An 18,175-nucleotide genomic window follows, 5' to 3' on the forward strand; every position below is an offset into this window, starting at 1 on the left:
AGTCACATGCAGTCGGCCCTCCATATCCAAGGACACGGAGGGCCCGCTGCATGACCAGGTTACGGAAGGGACTTGAGCAGCTGTGGATCTGGGTATCCATGGGGTCTTGGAATCAATTCCTCTTGGACCCCACCTGCCTGTCTGTTCTGGAACTCACCCATGTCTGAGGCCTGGCCTGTGGGCAGACATGGGAGCATCTAGACCTGAGTCTATTACACTCTTGCAGGTCTTCGTTAGTTCCTTGTCTACAGGAGGTAATGGCTTACTCTGAAGGCAGGACAGACTTCGATGAGAAACCAGGCTTCATCACCAACCAGCTGGGTACCCTTGAGATTGTCATTTAACTTTACCAGGGCTTACTTAACTCAGATATAAAATAGAGACCATAGAAAGAACAATAATATCTATCTTACAGGGCCACTGTGAAGACTTGCTAAAGTAATGAAATGCTCAGCACCTAACGGGTGCCCAGTAAATGGGATGGAGGGGGAATAAGTATAAACCATTGTAATTACTGCTGGGAAAAGGGGGGTCCAGAGAGGCCAAGGGAGTTGTCCAGAGAGACCACTGAGCAGCAGGCCCTCCAACTTCTGGGGGTCCTTCCAGGCTGACTCAGCTGTGGCCACAAAAGACACATCACCCCACGTCAAGGAGTGAAGAGCTACATCGCTTTTTAAGTTAAAATGTTTAGAAGCCTGGTGAACAGCAAGGAAAAGGGAAGCACTATTAGAGCTGTATCACTGCATGAAGTCTCAATTCATCCTTTCTTCCTAAAACACAACTTGAGCCTGATTCTCCCACAGAGGACTATTTTTTTTTTCTTTCAGCACATCACTTAAAGTGTGCAGAAACATTCTGGGGTTTGTTTCAGGAGGCATATAAAAACAGATGTAGGACCATTTTCTTAAAGAACAGGAAATGATATTTTAGATGTCAACAACAAAACATCACATGTAAACCAACTACTGCTAAACAGAACATGGTTTGGGATAGGGAGAAGAGGCCCTCCCCAGGAGCAGCTGGCAGAGGCAACAAGGGCCCTTCACCTCCTTCCCCCGCTCCTTCTCGGGCACGGCCCCGGCCAGCTCCGCGGCCTGCTCGCTCTGCATGCTCTCCAGGCCGGTCTGCCCACAGGAGTCGTGCTCTCTCCTCTCTGTAGCCTCTGGCACTGGCTTCTCCGTGTCAGAGTTCTCCCCTTCTTCTTCTTTTTCCTGCATCTGCAGCGGAATCACACACAGCATTAAATGCTCTTGGGGAAGAAGAGGAGGTGGGGGGCCCCCTCACCATGGGGAGGCTGCAGGGAGGGGATCGGCCACAGTGGGTCTTAAACAGAAACGTAAAGCTGCCTCGCAGTGCCACCTGCTCGTGGGGAAGTATCCTAAGAGAGATTCTCGTGGGAAGAGGGTAATTTTTTCTCATCATTATGATTTTTAATAGAAGTCAAGCCAGACACGCCACGGTACCTGAGGCTGGAGACCTTGGTCAACAGGGCCGTCCTTCTCTGCACTCTCCTCACTGGTGTCCTTGTCCTTGTCCTCCGGAGGCTGCTGCTCCTCTGCGTCCTCGTCAGGATTCTGGGCAGCATCCTTGTCTTGGTCGTCCACGCCTGCGTCCATCTCTTCCTCCCCGGCCCCCTGTTCATCTTCACTGGGGCCTCCCTCAGGCTCGCACTGACCCTGACCTTCATTCGGATCAGCCTCAGGCTCTTTGTTTATGTCTTCGGCTTCATGATCTGCTTCTTCAGGGTCCATTGGTTTTTCTTTAATTTCCAAAGGATTCTCTTCTGGACAGATGAAACAAAAAGAAGGAACACAGAATTTAAAAACCAAACAATGTGACTTCTTAAGATGGATATAGTTACACAAATGTCTTATTATTATTCTCAAATCAGGAGCTGGCAAACTCTGGTCCCTGGGCCAAATCTGGCCATCCATACATTTCTGCAAATTTCTCCAAAAGTTTTACTGTCGTTTACCTCTGTGTTTACCCCATCCACTCTGTATTACCTATGGCTTCTTTCACACTGCAAGAGCAGAACTGAGTATCTGCAACTCTGTTGCAGCTTATGACTTGCAAAGACTGTTACGTTTATTATCTGACTGACTCTTCACAGAAAAATTCTGCCTGTATCTGCTATGAACTGTACTTATATATTGCATACAATTGTTTGGATGGTGCATTTCATTAAAGAATAAGTAATCCACTAAAGAATCCTAAAAGCCACCACAATAGGAATATTTTAGAACAGACAGGAAACGTCAGTCTGATTTTCAGTTATCATTGGGAACACTAACTGATGGACATCATTCTTTACCATACACAGAAAATATGACATATATTCAATTGGCAACAATCCTGTTTGAAAAAGTTTTGTTTATTTAAAAGAGCTCAGGACTTCCCTGGTGGTGCAGTGGTTAAGAATCTGCCTGCCAATTCGGGACATAGGTTTGAGTCCTGGTCCAGGAGGATCCCACATGCCGTGGAGCAACTAGGCCTGTGTGCCACAACTACGGAGCCCACACGCCTAGAGCCTGTGCTCCGCAACGAGAGAAGCCACTGCAATCAGAAGCCCGTGCACCACAACAAAGAGAAGCACCCCCCCCCACATACACAACTAGGGAAAGCCCGCATGCAGCAACGAAGACCCAATGCAGTAATATATAAATAAATAAGCTTTTCTGTACTTCAGAAATCAGTTATTTTGTTAGCAAATAATTCTTTAAAGTAATTGCTTCTTCAGATTCACAGAACTAGTGGTTACCAGAGTGTGTGGAGGGGGGGCGGGGGGGCTCTGGGGTGGAGGAGTGGGAGGTACACACTGCTCATGTAAGACAGGCTCAAGGGGGTACCCTACAACATGGGGGATATAGCCAATATTCTGTAGTAACTGTAAATGGAAAGAACTGTATAAAAATTTAAAAAAAAATTTTTTTTAAAGTAATTGCTTCTTAGTTTATATACACAATAGCTTAAAACTAGCTTCGATATTTTTCTAGGGCAAATAGCTTATTAGATTCTCAGTGGATTTTAATTTTATGCTTGCTTGGTTGAATTTAAGGTTGAAGTAAGAATCCAAAATTATAAGGTAATAAAACTGCCTCAGAAGCAACAGCTTATATACTACATTTAAAAAATAACTGGAGATTCAGAGCAAAAAATGTTCAAAGCATAAAGTACCAAATACCTTAAACGTGAAAAATGCATTTTAAATTTATGAGAGCCATGTACTCACCTCCTAGATTTAACAGATGTTAACGTTTTGCCACAAGTGTATCAAACTTCCATCACTTGTTTTTTTGTTTGTTTTTTGATTTTTTTAAGCTCTTTATTGGCATATAATTGCTTTACACTCTTGTACCAGCTTTTGAGGTACACCAAAGTGAATCAGCTGTATTTATACATGTATCCCCATACCCCTCCCTCCCGCGACTCCCCCCCACCCTCCCTGTCCCGGCCCTCTAAGGCATCACCCATCATCGAGTTGATCTCCCTCTGTTATACAGCAACTTCCCACAAGCTATCTATTTTACAGTTGGTAGTGTAAATGTCTATACTAATCTCTCACTTCGTCCCAGCTTCCCCTTTGCCCCCCGCCCCCCCAACCCCGTGTCCTCCAGTCCATTCTCTGCATCTGCATCCTTATTCTTGCCCTGTCACTGGGTTCATCAGTACCATTTTTTTAAAATATTCCATATATATGAGTTAGCATACAGGATTTGTTTTTCTCTTTCTGGCTTACTTCACTCTGTATGACAGTCTCTAGGTCTATCCACCTCATTACATATAGCTCCATTTCATTCCCTTTCATGGCTGAGTAATATTCCATTGTATTTATGGTGCCACATCTTCTTTATCCATTCATCTGTTGATGGGCATTTACGTTGCTTCCATGTCCTGGCTATTGTAAACAGTGCTGCAGTGAACATTGTGGTACATGTTTCTTTTGGGATTATGGTTTTCTCTGGGTATATGCCCAGTAGTGGGATTACTGGATCATATGGTAGTTCTATTTGTAGTTTTTTAAGGAACTTCCAAACTTTTCCACAGTGGCTGTACCAACTTACATTCCCACCAACAGAGCAGGAGAGTTTCCTTTTCTCCACACCCTCTCCAACATTTATTGTTTCTAGATGTTTTGATGATGGCCATTCTGACCCATGTGAGGTGATACCTCATTGTGGCTTTGAATTGCATTTCTCTAATGATTAGTGATGTTGAGCATCTTTTCATGTGTTTGTTGGCCATCAGTATGTCTTCTTTGGAGAAATGTCTATTTAGGTCTTCTGCCCATTTGTGGATTGGGTTATTTGCTTTTTTGGTATTAAGCTGCATGAGCTGCTTGTATATTTTGGAGATTAATCCTTTGTCAGTTGCTTCGTTGGCAAGTATTTTCTCCCATTCTGAGGGTTTTCTTGTCTTGTTTATGGTTTCTTTCTCTGTGCAAAAGCTTTTAAGTTTCATTAGGTCCCATTTGTTTATTCTTGATTTTATTTCCATTATTCTAGGAGGGGGGTCAAAAAGGATCTTGCTTTGATGGATGTCATAAAGTGTTCTGCCTATGTTTTCCTCTGGGAGTTTTATAGTTCCTTACATTTAGGTCTTTAATCCATTTGGAGTTTATTTTTGTATATGGTGTTAGGAAGTGTTCTAATTTCATTCTTTTACATGTTCATGTCCTATTTTCCCAGCTCCATTTATTGAAGAGGCTGTCTTTTTTCCATTGTATATTCTTGCCTCCTTTGTCAAAGATAAGGTGCCCATATGTGCGTGGGTTTACCTCTGGGTTCTCTATTCTGTTCCATTGACCTTCCTTTGTCTTTGTGCCAGTACCATACTGTCTTGATCACTGTGGCCTTGTAGTATAGTTTGAAGTCAGGAAGCCTAATTCCACCAGCTCCGTCTTTCCTGCTCAAGATTGCTTTGGCTATTCAGGGTCTTTTGCATTTCCATACAAATCGTAAGATTTCTTGTTCTAGTTCTGTGAAAAATGCCGTTGGTAATTTGATCGGGATTGCGTTGAATCTGTAAATTGCTTTGGGTAGTATAGTCACTTTCACAATGTTGATTCTTCCAATCCAAGAACACAGTATATCTCTCCATCTGTTTGTATCGTCTCTGATTTCTTGCATCAGTGTTTTACAGTTTTCTGCATACAGGTCTTTTGCCTCCTTAGGCAGGTTTATTCCTAGGTATTTTATTCTTTTTGTCACAATGGTAAATGGGAGAGTTTCCTTAATTTCTCTTTCTGCTTTTTCGTTGTTAGCCATCACACTTGTTTGTAAGAAATAAATGGTTCTGGACACAACTGTCCGGATTCTGGATGCCTCTGCCCTTCCTACTTCCTCAGAACTCATAACCTGAAGTTACTGTGTATTATTCCTTTCTACATTTTCCTACATTTGATGTATCCATAAACAATATTTAGTACTATTTCTTGTATTAAATTTTCACATAAATGGTATCTCTCATTTATTCCTTTCTAACTTGTTTTTTTTGTTCCAATATGATGTTTGTATTAACTTTCTAAATAGTAACTGATTCACTAAGAAGCAGAGTGAGGCAGGTGCCACCTTCCTATCTGGTTACCCACCACGATCGGGACTCTCTATTACAGTGGCACAGCCTACATAAGCTTCCAATAAGATAGCACTCCCCAGGGAGTCTCACTCGGGTTGGAACAGTGGGTGACAGAGGCACTAGCTTACTGTCATGTAATGTGATATCTCTTAGGATTATTCAATTTCACTCCCCATTATGATTTCATATTTCAGACTAAACATAAACATAAGCACAATAATCAACTTTCCCAGGAAAGTTGTAACTAGGCTCCACGAGAGGCCTGGCTCTACTCAGACTGCAGTGCTCACATCAACGCGTGAGACGGGGCCATGGTGACCCTGTGGGGAGGTGGAGCTGTGTGTGACAGCAGCGCCCAGGCATAGCTTCACTGAAACACAGGATAGGAGATGACAGGAGTGACAAAGACCTGCTGCTTTACAAGCTTTCGGTCTGCTTAGAGGAGAAACAGGACAAAGAAGAAGCAAACAATTTTTTTCAAACCGGAATTATGCTGACCAGACATGATAATGACCTGGCCATGACACTGGCCCAAAGAGAAATCAGTTACTGCTCATTTTCAGTGACTTCCAATGGGCTCTTTAGGTTTCGAAAGACACACCTTCTCCGTCTTCATGGTCTGTGTCCCCATCACCATCCTTGTCTTCACTGTCCAGGTGCAAGTCATCCGGGAGGTCCAAGGCCTCGGGCTCGGGCAGCTTTTCCTGACTGCCGTGGTAAGGGTCCACCTCATTCTCATCATATTCCCTCTTTGGACAATGAAGAGAACAGAAAAAGAAATAAAAATAAACTTTTTTTAAAAGTAGCATTCACATATAATTAGCTCTAAGCACAGCCGACCCTTGAACAACACAGGTCTGCACTGTGCAGGTCCACTTACGGGTATTTTTTTTTTTTTTTCCTTTCAGTAAATATGTGCTACAGTACCACACAGATCTGTGGCTGGTGGGACCTGTGGATGCACAACCTGCGGATGCAGAGGGCCAGCTGCAGAGTTATACGCAGATTCCCAACCCTGCACATGGTCCGTGCCCCCAGTGCCTACAGTGCTCAAGGGTCATCTGTAGCTATGCTGAGAGAATTCAGCGTCTCTTCCCTAAAATTACCAGCACACATTAGAATTTTACTAATATTTTTAGAATTTTCATGTTGGGATTTCAAGTTTCACTTTCAGTGCACATTCTCCACTGATAAGAGGTGCTGTGTTACTTTATCTCAAAGAGGACATGGAAGTCTATGGGAAGAAATATAGAAAAGGACCACTGGCTTTAGCTTCCAAACTACAGGATGAGTTCAATCAGCATGAAGCCCACCTCATCGGTAACCAACAGTTAGATATTTCATGTCCGGTTAAGAGGCTCTGTTACACATCCCTTTATGAGGCATTGGGAAAACAAATGATGAGTAGGAAAAAATGTCCTGAGACACCTCGGGAACTGTGTGTTGCAGTGGCCCTGGCCTTGGGTCAGGAGAGCATGTTGGTTTTGAATCCTCATTACCTCATCTGTTTGTTCGTTAACTTTGTCTTGGCCTTGTCCATCATCAGCAGCTTCCGCTTCTTCCTTTTCTTCCTTCTTATCTTGCTGGGTTTTATCTCTGTTTGACTTCCCAGAATCCAAGTTGTCATCTTTAGCAACAAGTTCAGGATCTTCCTAAATATTAGAGGAAAAAAACCACAAAATCATCACTCTCAATCTAAAAAACTGCTTTCACATAGGTTGCCTCTACCTAACGCAGCTCTTAGACACGTGTTGGGCCCATCCTATGGAAACATCCAGCTGACAGGGCATGTGTCATCCTGGAGGGAATATGCAGGTCTGCCCAGATGGCCGCAGTGACAGCAGGTGCGTGAACAGCTGGGGAGGGGGCGGCAGTGCATCGAGCTGTGCTGTGCGGTGTCACACCCAGCCCCGGGGCTCCCCTAAGCTAGGGGCTGGGGAAGTGCAGGGGCCAACCGCAGAATCAGAGCGTCTGCACCGAGTCCTTTAACTTCCCTCCCTCCTCCATAACACGTGGAATGGCTCAAGTCAGGCTACTCTTTTAGCCCTGAATACGATCATTAACCTAGACAGCAGAGGAAAAAAGCAAATACAGAGATGGAAGAAACAGAAGAAAAACCAAGATAGAAAAGGAAGAGCAATGAATGACAGGGAGTGGTATTTGGTAGCAAGACTGCCTCCTCTCAACCTGGGGACTACGTGATGGGGGAATCTTTCAATTACCTCATCCATTCCTGGTCCCGTTTCTTCAGTTTTACTGTCTCCTTCCTCCTCATCTTCCTCGTCGTCATCACCCCAAAGCCTCTCATCTAGTTTGTCAGCTTCTTCACCATTCAGGTCGCCCATCTGTTTATCCAGCTCTCCGCCCTCACTATCTGATTTCTCACCATCCTCTTCTGAAAGGGAAGGCACTGAGCTTACTTCGACAGATCCCCAGATCGATCTGTTCCTGCATATGTAGGAGAGGCAAGGACCGGGCAAGGGTCCTGCCTGGGATTTACTGCCCGTTTCTACAGAATACCCTATGCGAGATGCCTTTACAGCTCCTGAAGTAGTCCTCCTGTGTTTTGCAGACTGGAAGAGGAAGGAGGTCTGTGATGTATGTTAACAGACTGTAAGGAGGGTGGTGGAACACCTGTCAGGGTGTCTACTTGTGTTGCGAGAATGTTTATCATGGGACTCAGCAACCTCACTGGGCTTTGGTTTCTTACCTGGGAAATGATGAGGTTGGACTACGAGATTTCCAAGGTTCCTCCCATCACCAACATACTCTACATCAATGATTTTATCCAGTATCTCAAATCATGTGTCTAGCTCAATTAACCAGAATTTTCTTGCCTTTGTCTTCGGTCAAGGTCTACTTTGACAAAGGCTATACCCTTACACTACTCAGGCATGCATACGTTCTTCTACTAACATTCCTGCAAGGCATTTGCTTAAAATAAGGCACTATATTTCAAATTAAGCTTTGGACAGAAATTGAGGGCAATAGTTGAATTATGGTACAAACATGACATAATGATGTGCTGTAAGAAATCAAACTATCAAACAATTTTCAGTGACACGTAATGTTACTAAGTTAAATGAAAAAAGCAAACTACAGAACTGTTTATGGTTTCTGCATCTGTATATATACATGTAATACATGGAAATAACTCAAAATTGATTAAGTGATTTGGGTGGCAGGCCTAAAGGGTACTGATTTGGTTTCTGCATTTTTGTTCCAAATCATCTACAACAAATGTCTACCAATTTTATAATTAGAAAAAATATATATTAAAAGAAAACCTCCCCGGGACTTCCCTGGTGGCACAGTGGTTAAGAATCTGCCTGCCCATGCAGGGGATGTAGGTTCGTGTCACCTGGTCTGGGAAAATCCCACATGCCGTGGAGCAGCTAAGCCCATGCGCCACAACTAGAGAGAAGCCCTTGTGCCGTAACGAAGAGTCTGCACACCACAACTAAGACTGGATGCAGCCAAATAAATAAAATAAATACCCCCCTCCCCCACAAAAAAGTACAAAAAAACCTCCCCAGAACAATTTAACGTGCGCTGAGAGCCATGCTCTGCTAGTTATCATCTCCTTGCTCTTCTGGATTTCCCTGAAGGACACTACGGGGTCACTGATCTGGCACACAAGGCAGCCAGAACATCAGAGTCGGCTCTCTGTTCACTTAGAGAAGAATCTCCAGGATGGACTAGAGCCTTCTGACTGCAGATGGGGTGGTAAAGGCATATATGATGTTTCCACCTGCAGTTAGGCGGAGTAACCATCTTGCTCCAAAAGAGTATAATAGGCTCCTTATTGGGAATATGTAATTTCCTGGATAAAATATTTTTCGAAAACAAGAATGAAGTGACAGATGATCTCAAACCTTGTTCTTCAAGCTCCCCATCATGCATTTTCCCATCAAAGTCTTCCGACATCTCAATGGCATTATCCTCGCCCTTAATGTCTGGTTTTGAGTCAGGATCCTCTTTATCCTTTTCTTGCCCCTTCTGAAATGTATCTTCTGCCTGCATCAGAAAGCATTGCAGAAATATAAATGAATCCTGTAATGGTACTACTGTTCACTCAGCTCTAAACAAAATGTAAATATATAAACGCCAAGGTTAATGGTATAAAATTATCTCTGGGGAGAGAAAAAAGAACCAACAGAGAAAATGCACATAGTCTGTGACTTGCTTTAACATTTCTGTAATTAATTTTCAGTTTTATTGCAATTGTTGTTAGAGGATATAGAATTTTGTTGAGGTTTTCTTCATGTGAATTGTTTTTTCTTTGTTTTGCCAAGCCACACAACTTGCGCGATCTTAGTCCCCCAACCAGGGATTGAACCTGTGCCCCCTGCAGTGGAAGCAGAGTCCTAACCACTGGAAGGCCAGAGAATTCCCTGAAAAAAAAATTTTTTAATCCATATATGAAGGTGAGTCCAAAATTATCCACACTCTGGCTCTAGAATTTATTTTAATTAACTTTTAGAAAGGACAAATACATCATTTTTTGACATAATCTCCTTGCTTTTCAATACATTTTGTCCATCTGTCAACAAGCTTTCATATTCCCTCATGTAGGCTGAGCTGAGAGCCATGAACGCACCACTGTCTTCACTTCTTCATCAGAAGTGAATCTTCATTCTCGTAGCGCTGCTTTCAGGGGACCAAACAGGTGAAAGTCCGATGGAGCAAGATCAGGACTATAGGGAGGATGCTTTAACACCTCAAAACAAAGTTTCTGCAGAGTGTCAACTGTGGGCAGAAGTGTGCAGACGTGCACTGTCATGCAAGATTACAGTGCCCTTGGATAGCAGTCCTCTACGTTTCATCTGAAGTTTAGGCTTCAGATCTTCAATAAGCATCTCACTGTAACGAGCATTGTTGACTGTTGAACATTTTTCCTGATAATGTTCTAATACTGGCCCTCGAGGATCCCAGAGAACTGTAAGAATAAACATCAACTTTCCAGCTGATGGTTGACTTTTGAACTCTTTCTTGATTACCGACTGAGGATGTTTCCATTCCATACTCTGCCGTTTACTCTCAGGTTCGTAGTGATGAATCCATGTCTTATCACCAGTAATGATTCTCTTTAAGAAACGTTCACCTTCCTTAAAGTATCGGTCCAGATTTTGTTGGCAGATGTCCAAACGCTTGTTTATGCTCCTCTGTGAGTTGTTTCGATACTCATCTCACACAAACTTTTCAAAACCTAAGTCTATCGTGGATTACTTCATTTTGAGGTGTTAAAGCATCCTCCCGATAGTCCTGATCTTGCTCCATCGGACTTTCACCTGTTTGGTCCCCTGAAAGCAGCCCTAAGAGGATGAAGATTCACTTCTGATGAAGAAGTGAAGACAGCGGTGCGTTTGTGGCTCTCAGCTCAGCCTAAAACATTTTTTAATGAGGGAATACGAAAGCTTGTTGACAGATGGACAAAGTGTATTGAAAAGCAAGGATGGGCTTCCTAGGTGGCGCAGTGGTTAAGAATCCGCCTGCCAGTGCAGAGGACATGGGTTCGATCCCTGCTCCAGGAAGATCCCACATGCCATGGAGCAACTAAGCCCGTGTGCCCAAAAAAAAAAAAGAAAGAAAGAAAGAAAAGAAAAAAAAAGAAAAGCAAGGAGATTATGTCAAAAAATGATGTATTTGTCTTTTCTAAAAGTTAATTAAAATAAATTCTAGAGCCAGAGCATGGATAATTTTTGACTCACCCACATATATTAAAAAAGACTACGCATTCTCTGTAGGATTTAAAAAAAAAAAAAATCAGTCTTCTTCTATTGCCCATAAATTTAATCTGTTATGTCACTCTGATCTCTCATAGACATTACCTGACTGTGAATGTAATTTCTTCCTACCACCTTCTTTTATTTTTTTTATTGAAGTATAGTTGATTTACAATGTTATGCTAGTTTCGGGTGTACAGTATTCAGATACATATATATATACACTCACATACACACACACTTTTTCAGATTCTTTTCCATTATAGGTTATTATAAGATATTTAATATAGTTCCCTATGCTATACAGTAGGCCCTTGTTGTTTATCTATTTTATATATAGTAGTGTGTGTATGTTAATCCCAAACTCCTAATTTATCCCTCCCCAGTGAATGTAATTTTCTTCACTTTTCCTTAAACTATATAGTCCTACATAATCTACACTATATTTGGGGCAAAAGATTCAGATTGTTATGTTTCATTATGGCTGAATTTTAAAAGTTCTTTTTAAAGATACAAAAGTAATAAAACCTCATTTAAACATATCTAAACACAACAGAAAGAGTAATTTCCTCTGGCACCACCATCCTCTAAAACTCCTGAAGAAATGACCACTGGTGACGTTCTGGCACATTTCTGTATCCATAAGTACACCAACGGATGCTTAGAAATATAGATGGTACATATCAATACCTGCCTCCCAGCATCTTTTTAAACAAAAAAGGGATCATGCTTGACAAACTGTTTTGCAATCTGCTTTTTTTTTTTAAGTTAAAAAATGTCTCCTAGATATATTTCCCTGTTGATACGTATAAACCCATCTCACTGTGGTTAATAACATTATTGCTCTGCATGAATAGCGTCATAATTTAAGTAATTCATAATTCTCACCAGTATAAATAATGCTGTAGTGAACATCCTTGTATAAACACACTCCCTTATACACATATTTATCCTGGACCCTTATGAGCATTTCTACAAGAAAACATGGAATTCCTAGGTTAAAGAACACACAAAATTTAAAATTTAGTAAATACTGCCAGACTGTCCTGATAGCTTTTTATCACATTAAGTGATGTTTTTTACATTGGAGTTGTACTTTTCTATTAGGTTTACTTTTTCCTTCATTTTTCCATTAACAAAGTACTGTGTGCTAATTAAGTTAAATTTGAGAAATACGGAAAGGCCAAAACAACAATGTGTGTATATGTGTGTGTATATCCACACACAGAATGTATATTAGAGTTCTGTCATGTAAACGCGAGCATTACTCTTTTGTTGTTTATTTCTTTTCAATTTTCCCTTCAAAGGAAGAGAGGAAGTTCAGATTGGCTTGTTCCTTTTTTTTTTAAGAAGTTATAACCATACCTTAAATAGAAATGTTTGGACTGCTCGAAACTTAGAATATAAGTGATAAAAAGTAATTCCACTACCTCTTCTTCCTTCAAGTCACAGTTGATTAATCCAAATGACTAAAAGTAGTACGTTTAAAAAAACATTCCCAAATGAGACTGGAATTTAAAAAAGCAACACAACGATTTTAGTCCAAAGCATCTAAATATCTCAAAAGCATTCCTGATCCCAGCTAAAAAAGGATATAGATTTTACATTTTTCAACATGTCTTGAAGACATACAACAATAAAGCCTATCACTAGCAAACACCGGCATTGTTGTTTAATGCAATTATCACTTCAAATAGCCAAGCTTTTTATCCCTAAATGAACCACTACCAAAAATGCTCTTCTTAAAAGTCATCATCGTGTGGTAAATTTGTCATTTTACCAGGACAAAAATTTGAATGAGGCATATATTAGGATAATATTTAGGAGCAAAAGTTTTCCCATTTAAAATAAAAAATTTTTAAATCATTTCCCTCCCAAATTATAGCTACAACCAGTGACTGAGCTGCAAAAGTTTCTTTCTGTAGTCTTTAAGCTTTTAATTTACAGCAACTCCCTAAGCTCTAGTATTCTTAGGGTGCCTAGATTGCATTGTGAAAACATTAACCTAGTAGAAAAACCATTCATGTGTGTAATTTAAATATGGAAAAAGGAGTGAGCGTCTGTAAACTATATACATATTTCATGCCTGTGAACACGTACCTGCTCTTCATTTTCTATCTGGTCACTGACATCCTTCATGCCCTCGCCTTCTCCAATCCCACCTCCCTCGTAGTCATGGAACTCAGTCGCTCCCTCTCCTGCTGAATCTTCCATAAATTCTTTGGGCAGGCAAAATCCCTCAAAAATAAAAAGAGTGAGAGTTAGGTACAGAAGCAATAAACAAGTGATTTCCAGTCCTGCTACAGGAAAAAATACTGTAAATAAATGATTAATTCTTTTCTAGCTCAGGATTTTAAATCTGACCAAAGTACACAGTAGACTTTTGACATTCTTTTCTTCCTTGGTGATAACTGTTATCACGCAGTTTCAAAGCTTGACATCAGATTTAATACACAAAGTTTTGACTTTGTGGAGGCCTCTGGTGTGTGGTAATTTGTCATTTTGCTGGGACAAAAATTTGAATGAGGTATATATTTGGATGGTATTTAGGAGCAAGTTACTGGGGAGGAGAGGTGGCAGGGGCACAGAATCTCTGTCTAAATCCCACAGAGGTTTTTTCCTTCTTTATCTGCTTCTGAAATTAGTAAGCCTGGGAGGAGAGAAGACATGTAACCCTGGAGGTGCAGCAACTTGAAAGAAAATGCTACGAGTGTGAGACATTTGACTGTCTTTCACTGAAGATAATTTCGTGTGATGTTCCTCAAATAAAGTCATGTTAATTATAATACAAAGAAACATGCCTTCCCCTCCAGCTCTTGCAGTAAACCTGGCACATTCAGGCAACGTGCCGTATCTGACCTGGGCTGTCTGCTGCCACGGCACCTGGCACCCAGCGTGGCATGGCATGGGGTCTAGAGTTAAGAACAAGGTCAGACACAGCAAGACTTGTGTTAACAAAACTGTATTTCATGTCAGAAAATAGCCCAAAACCAATTATCAACTATTAGTGTGTGGGACAAAAGTAAACAGAAGAAAATAATGGCTCTCATTTAGAAATTTAATCAAGCTATAAGATATTTGTCAGAGGATGAGAATGTACTACAAATAAGCTGTCAACTAACAAGACCAAGTTCCAAGACCAGCAAACACTGACTGTGACTTAGTTACACAGAAACAGCTTTCTATGGCTTAAGTGCTTTAATCACAACCAAGATCTATTATCTTTTTTTTCTCACCACACGGCATGCGGGATCTTAGTTCCCGGGCCAGGGATTGAACCCATGCCCCCTGCAGTGGAAGCCTGGGGTCCTGGACCACCAGGGAGTTCCCCTAGATCTATTATCTTAGCACTGTGTCTAACCTGCTTTCAAGTTCCCTGAGCACTCCTCAAAGAGGACAGAAATACATGTATTCTTAGAAAGCTGACTGAAAAATACATTTTGGTTGAAACAGTGAGACACACTATCTTAAAGAAATATGTTTAGATGTAGGCTGAATAATCCAAAAAGGAGGAAGACTCAGATGTCCTTCTGCAGGGCACGTTACTACAGCAGCTGCAGCTGGGACAGCCACTGAGCTCCCCAAACTTTGCTTTTATCAGAACCACTTCTGCCCCTACACTCCTACCCCAAAACACACACAGGTCTGACAGGCCAGTCATTCTAGAACTTGTCAGACAAGAGCAATGGTGCAAGTGGACAAACACAGCTGACCCAAATCTCAGGGCACCCTCAACATACACTGTCCTGCCACTATCTTTTGCACGCAGTGTTTCCTCCAAGAAGTGATGAAATGTAAGACTGGCTCAGTGCCCATCAGATAGAGGGGGCAAATCAGACACATTCATTTCTCCATTACTCAACAAATATACATATTCATCCTCTAGACTGGGGGTCCCCAACCCCCAGGTGGTGGACGGGTATCAGTCCATGACCTGTAAGGAACCGGGCTGCACAGCAGGAGGTGGTCTACAATCTCTGTAACGTCAGTGCTTTTCACAGCACTGGGTATGTGGCTGCATGAATGAATGACTTCCCTATTAAAGACACCCCTCCTAACATTAAGATCCCCATTACCATTTCAGCATGAGTAAGTATAAATGACTTAACGCTTAATAGCCTTAAGGATTCATTTATCCTACAAGTCTAGCTCAGAGTTATCAGGAGAAGGTTCCAAATTAGAGACCGGGAGAGAAGGGTGTGAACAGAAAGCAGCAGCCTTTAGACACACGCTGGAGTCTAGCGAGCTCCCCAGTGGGGGACCTGCAGGTTCCAAGACTTCAATGGACCAGAAAAAGCTGTAAAAAATCCACAGGGAGAGCCTGAATTCCCTGGTGGTCCATTGGTTAGGACTCTGCAATTTCATTGCTGAGGGCCTGGATTCAATCCCTGGTTGGGGAACTAAGATCCCACAAGCTGTGTGGTCAAGGGGGGAAAAAAATCCTTGTATTTTTTAATTGTCTTAAAATAATACCTTTGAGAGAATGCTTTCCACCTACAAATTATATTTAAAAATATTTTTTAAAAATCCACAGGGAGAGCAAATCACCTCCTGCTATTTGTGAAGGCCCAAAATAAAATCTCAGCAAACCAAACACTGATAGGTATGGGATATCTGGGTGCCTGCTGCCCCGTGGTGCTCCCCGTAAACAGTCCTTACCTTCTGGGCAAGCTCCGTAAAGATCTGGGCAAGCACGGAGAGCAGCTTGGCAGTGCTGCGGTGAGTTGCCAGAGACACGGTCAGGAAGAAGAGGACGAGGTCAGAGTATCTGGAGAGCATGGGCACCAGGCGCACCAGCGAGCGGCAGGACTGGGTGAAGAACTGGGGGCAAAACAGATAGGAAGGTCTGCTCACACCGGGCTTCAGAGCTTCCTCTGGGGTGACTAGGCAGTGATGGTGGTTGTCCAACATTGCAAATGTATTAAATGTCACACACATACACAACACCCGCTCACTGAAATTTCTTCCTTGGTCACACAAACCCCTACAATACTACACTAAATCCTTAATCACTTAAGTCTCATTTAGTTAACAAGGTTGTTTGGTTTTTTAAAAATATGTTTATAAACAAATTCTACTGGGAATCAAATTTGGCACTGGAGGCAATATTACAGAATAAGACGCAAGTCCTACAAAATAAGTTGCTTCTCTGGACTTCTGGAGATGACAGTGTCATCCTCTTCTGGCTTACTGTGAAGGGGACGGTGTCTGCACAGCAGGCCATTCAGCCTTAGTTATGGCGGCAGCATTCACCACTAACATTGAATACCCGGGAGCATGTGGTGAGGGTGACAGAATCCCCGGGTAGTGGATGTTCTGGATGGGAGCACGTCTGCACTATGCGTCTCACAACTGTAATGCTTAGCCGGCAAGCCCTAAGCTTCCCACACTCTGTCAGTGAGGTTCACACACACAAACAGATCAAATTCTCAGTGATTCTGCCGAGAAGGCCTGCTCTGGGACCACCCGTGGAGCAAGGTGAAACCCCCTCTGCCTCTGCCTAGCCCACCTGGACACAAGAAGCTTTAAGGAACCACTGGTTACCATGTGCTTTGCTGCTGTGCCGTCCTCGCCAGACGATTTCAGCCTCTCCAAGAGCTCAGAGACAGCAGAAATTATTTTCTGCACCTGCAAAGTGCTCACGTCGGCCCAGAAGTCATCCTCTAAGAGTTTTGTTAGATGTCCTGACTGCAGTCTCTCAAAGCCTGCTGCCTCTTTCATTCACAGAAAAGAATGACACGGTGAATAATAGAAAATAAACTCTTTTCATCTCCATTTGTCTAACAATTATTTCCAACATTTGCCCTTAAATATTTAGCCACAAAAATAGATCATCAAGTAAAAATTAAATCAAGTAAGAGACTAGTTTTTTCCTGATTGCAGACATACCATCTTCTTCTTGTGGTCCTGCTTGGTTAGTGTTCTCTTCTGTTTTTTTACTGTTTCTTTCTGCTAAGTTCTGGATGGCACATAGGATGGCCCGGATGGCAGTTTCCATTTGCTTTGAAAAGTCCTCCACAAACGCTTCATCCAGCATTTGGTTTCCTAGGAAAGTAACATGGTGCAGGACAAATTTTTTAAAACTCAGTCATTTGTTTCAGTGCCTCTGGAAATCATTAACAATCCTCATTTGTCATTTTAAGCACCTGCTAATTTAAGCACCTGCATAGCTGCTCTGGGTACAGAGAAGAACGAGACACATTCCCTGCCTACATGAACCTACAAGGATACTGTCTTGTATTAATAACAATTTTGCTAGAAGAATGCCAAAAATATAAAAATAGTTAAGATGGAATGTACAAACACCAGCTTAGTCCAAACATCAGGTGTCAGCTTTCCAGTCTAAGGGAGACTTTCTGGAACAGCCAGTGAGGCTGTGCTCTCTGCTTATTCATGTGCCATTATAAAGGACACAACGCGATGGCAATCCAGAGGCAAGGTACTCAACCAAAAGAGGCAACGAGAGTTATGAGGTATGGTTTCCAAACATACTTCCCTGCCTTAGCATCCTGGACAGATACATCTAGAAAAAAACATAATGTGTCTTCAAGACAATCTGGACTTAAATTTACTAGACACTGTTCCTACTCTGGGCCTTTACTCCCTTACTGAACAACATTCCTCACCTCCATGGCTGCTTGGGGCGAGCAGATGTGTCTTCCAAGTAGTGAAGTCATCTGTGGCTTTATTGATCTCTCTTCTTACATATTCCAGGCTCTTAACTAACGCCATTTGTGGGTCTGTTTGCTTACCATCTACCCCTGGAAGAATGAACAAGGACTCTAGGCCTTGTAAATGAGCTGACACCTGGGACAGGCAGCTCAGCCCAGAAGAGCAAACTTCAAAATCTCTCCTGCAACAACAGAAATGCC

The 18,175-nt window shown here is 42.1% G+C and overlaps 1 protein-coding gene across 6 annotated transcripts in view; it reads right to left on the reverse strand.

Moving 5' to 3' along the window:
• Positions 1-18,175, reverse strand: part of MDN1 (midasin AAA ATPase 1) — a 149,131-nt gene that overhangs the window by 12,582 nt on the left and 118,374 nt on the right. For all 6 annotated transcript variants that reach the window (XR_009054222.1, XR_009054223.1, XM_057737965.1 and 3 more), the window contains 11 exons: positions 17,930-18,156; positions 17,193-17,348; positions 16,848-17,017; positions 15,963-16,124; positions 13,404-13,541; positions 9,453-9,594; positions 7,800-7,972; positions 7,077-7,229; positions 6,179-6,326; positions 1,464-1,783; positions 1,047-1,217 (listed from right to left, as the gene is read on the reverse strand). Coding sequence is in view for 4 of the 6 variants with exons in the window: in XM_057737965.1 (XP_057593948.1) it covers positions 1,047-1,217; positions 1,464-1,783; positions 6,179-6,326; positions 7,077-7,229; positions 7,800-7,972; positions 9,453-9,594; positions 13,404-13,541; positions 15,963-16,124; positions 16,848-17,017; positions 17,193-17,348; positions 17,930-18,156 (1,960 nt within the window). In the remaining 2 variants the exon portion in view is untranslated. The remainder of the gene's footprint in view (positions 1-1,046; positions 1,218-1,463; positions 1,784-6,178; positions 6,327-7,076; positions 7,230-7,799; positions 7,973-9,452; positions 9,595-13,403; positions 13,542-15,962; positions 16,125-16,847; positions 17,018-17,192; positions 17,349-17,929; positions 18,157-18,175) is intronic.

This window comes from Hippopotamus amphibius, chromosome 6 (assembly GCF_030028045.1).
Source record: "Hippopotamus amphibius kiboko isolate mHipAmp2 chromosome 6, mHipAmp2.hap2, whole genome shotgun sequence".
NCBI lineage: Eukaryota > Metazoa > Chordata > Mammalia > Artiodactyla > Hippopotamidae > Hippopotamus > Hippopotamus amphibius.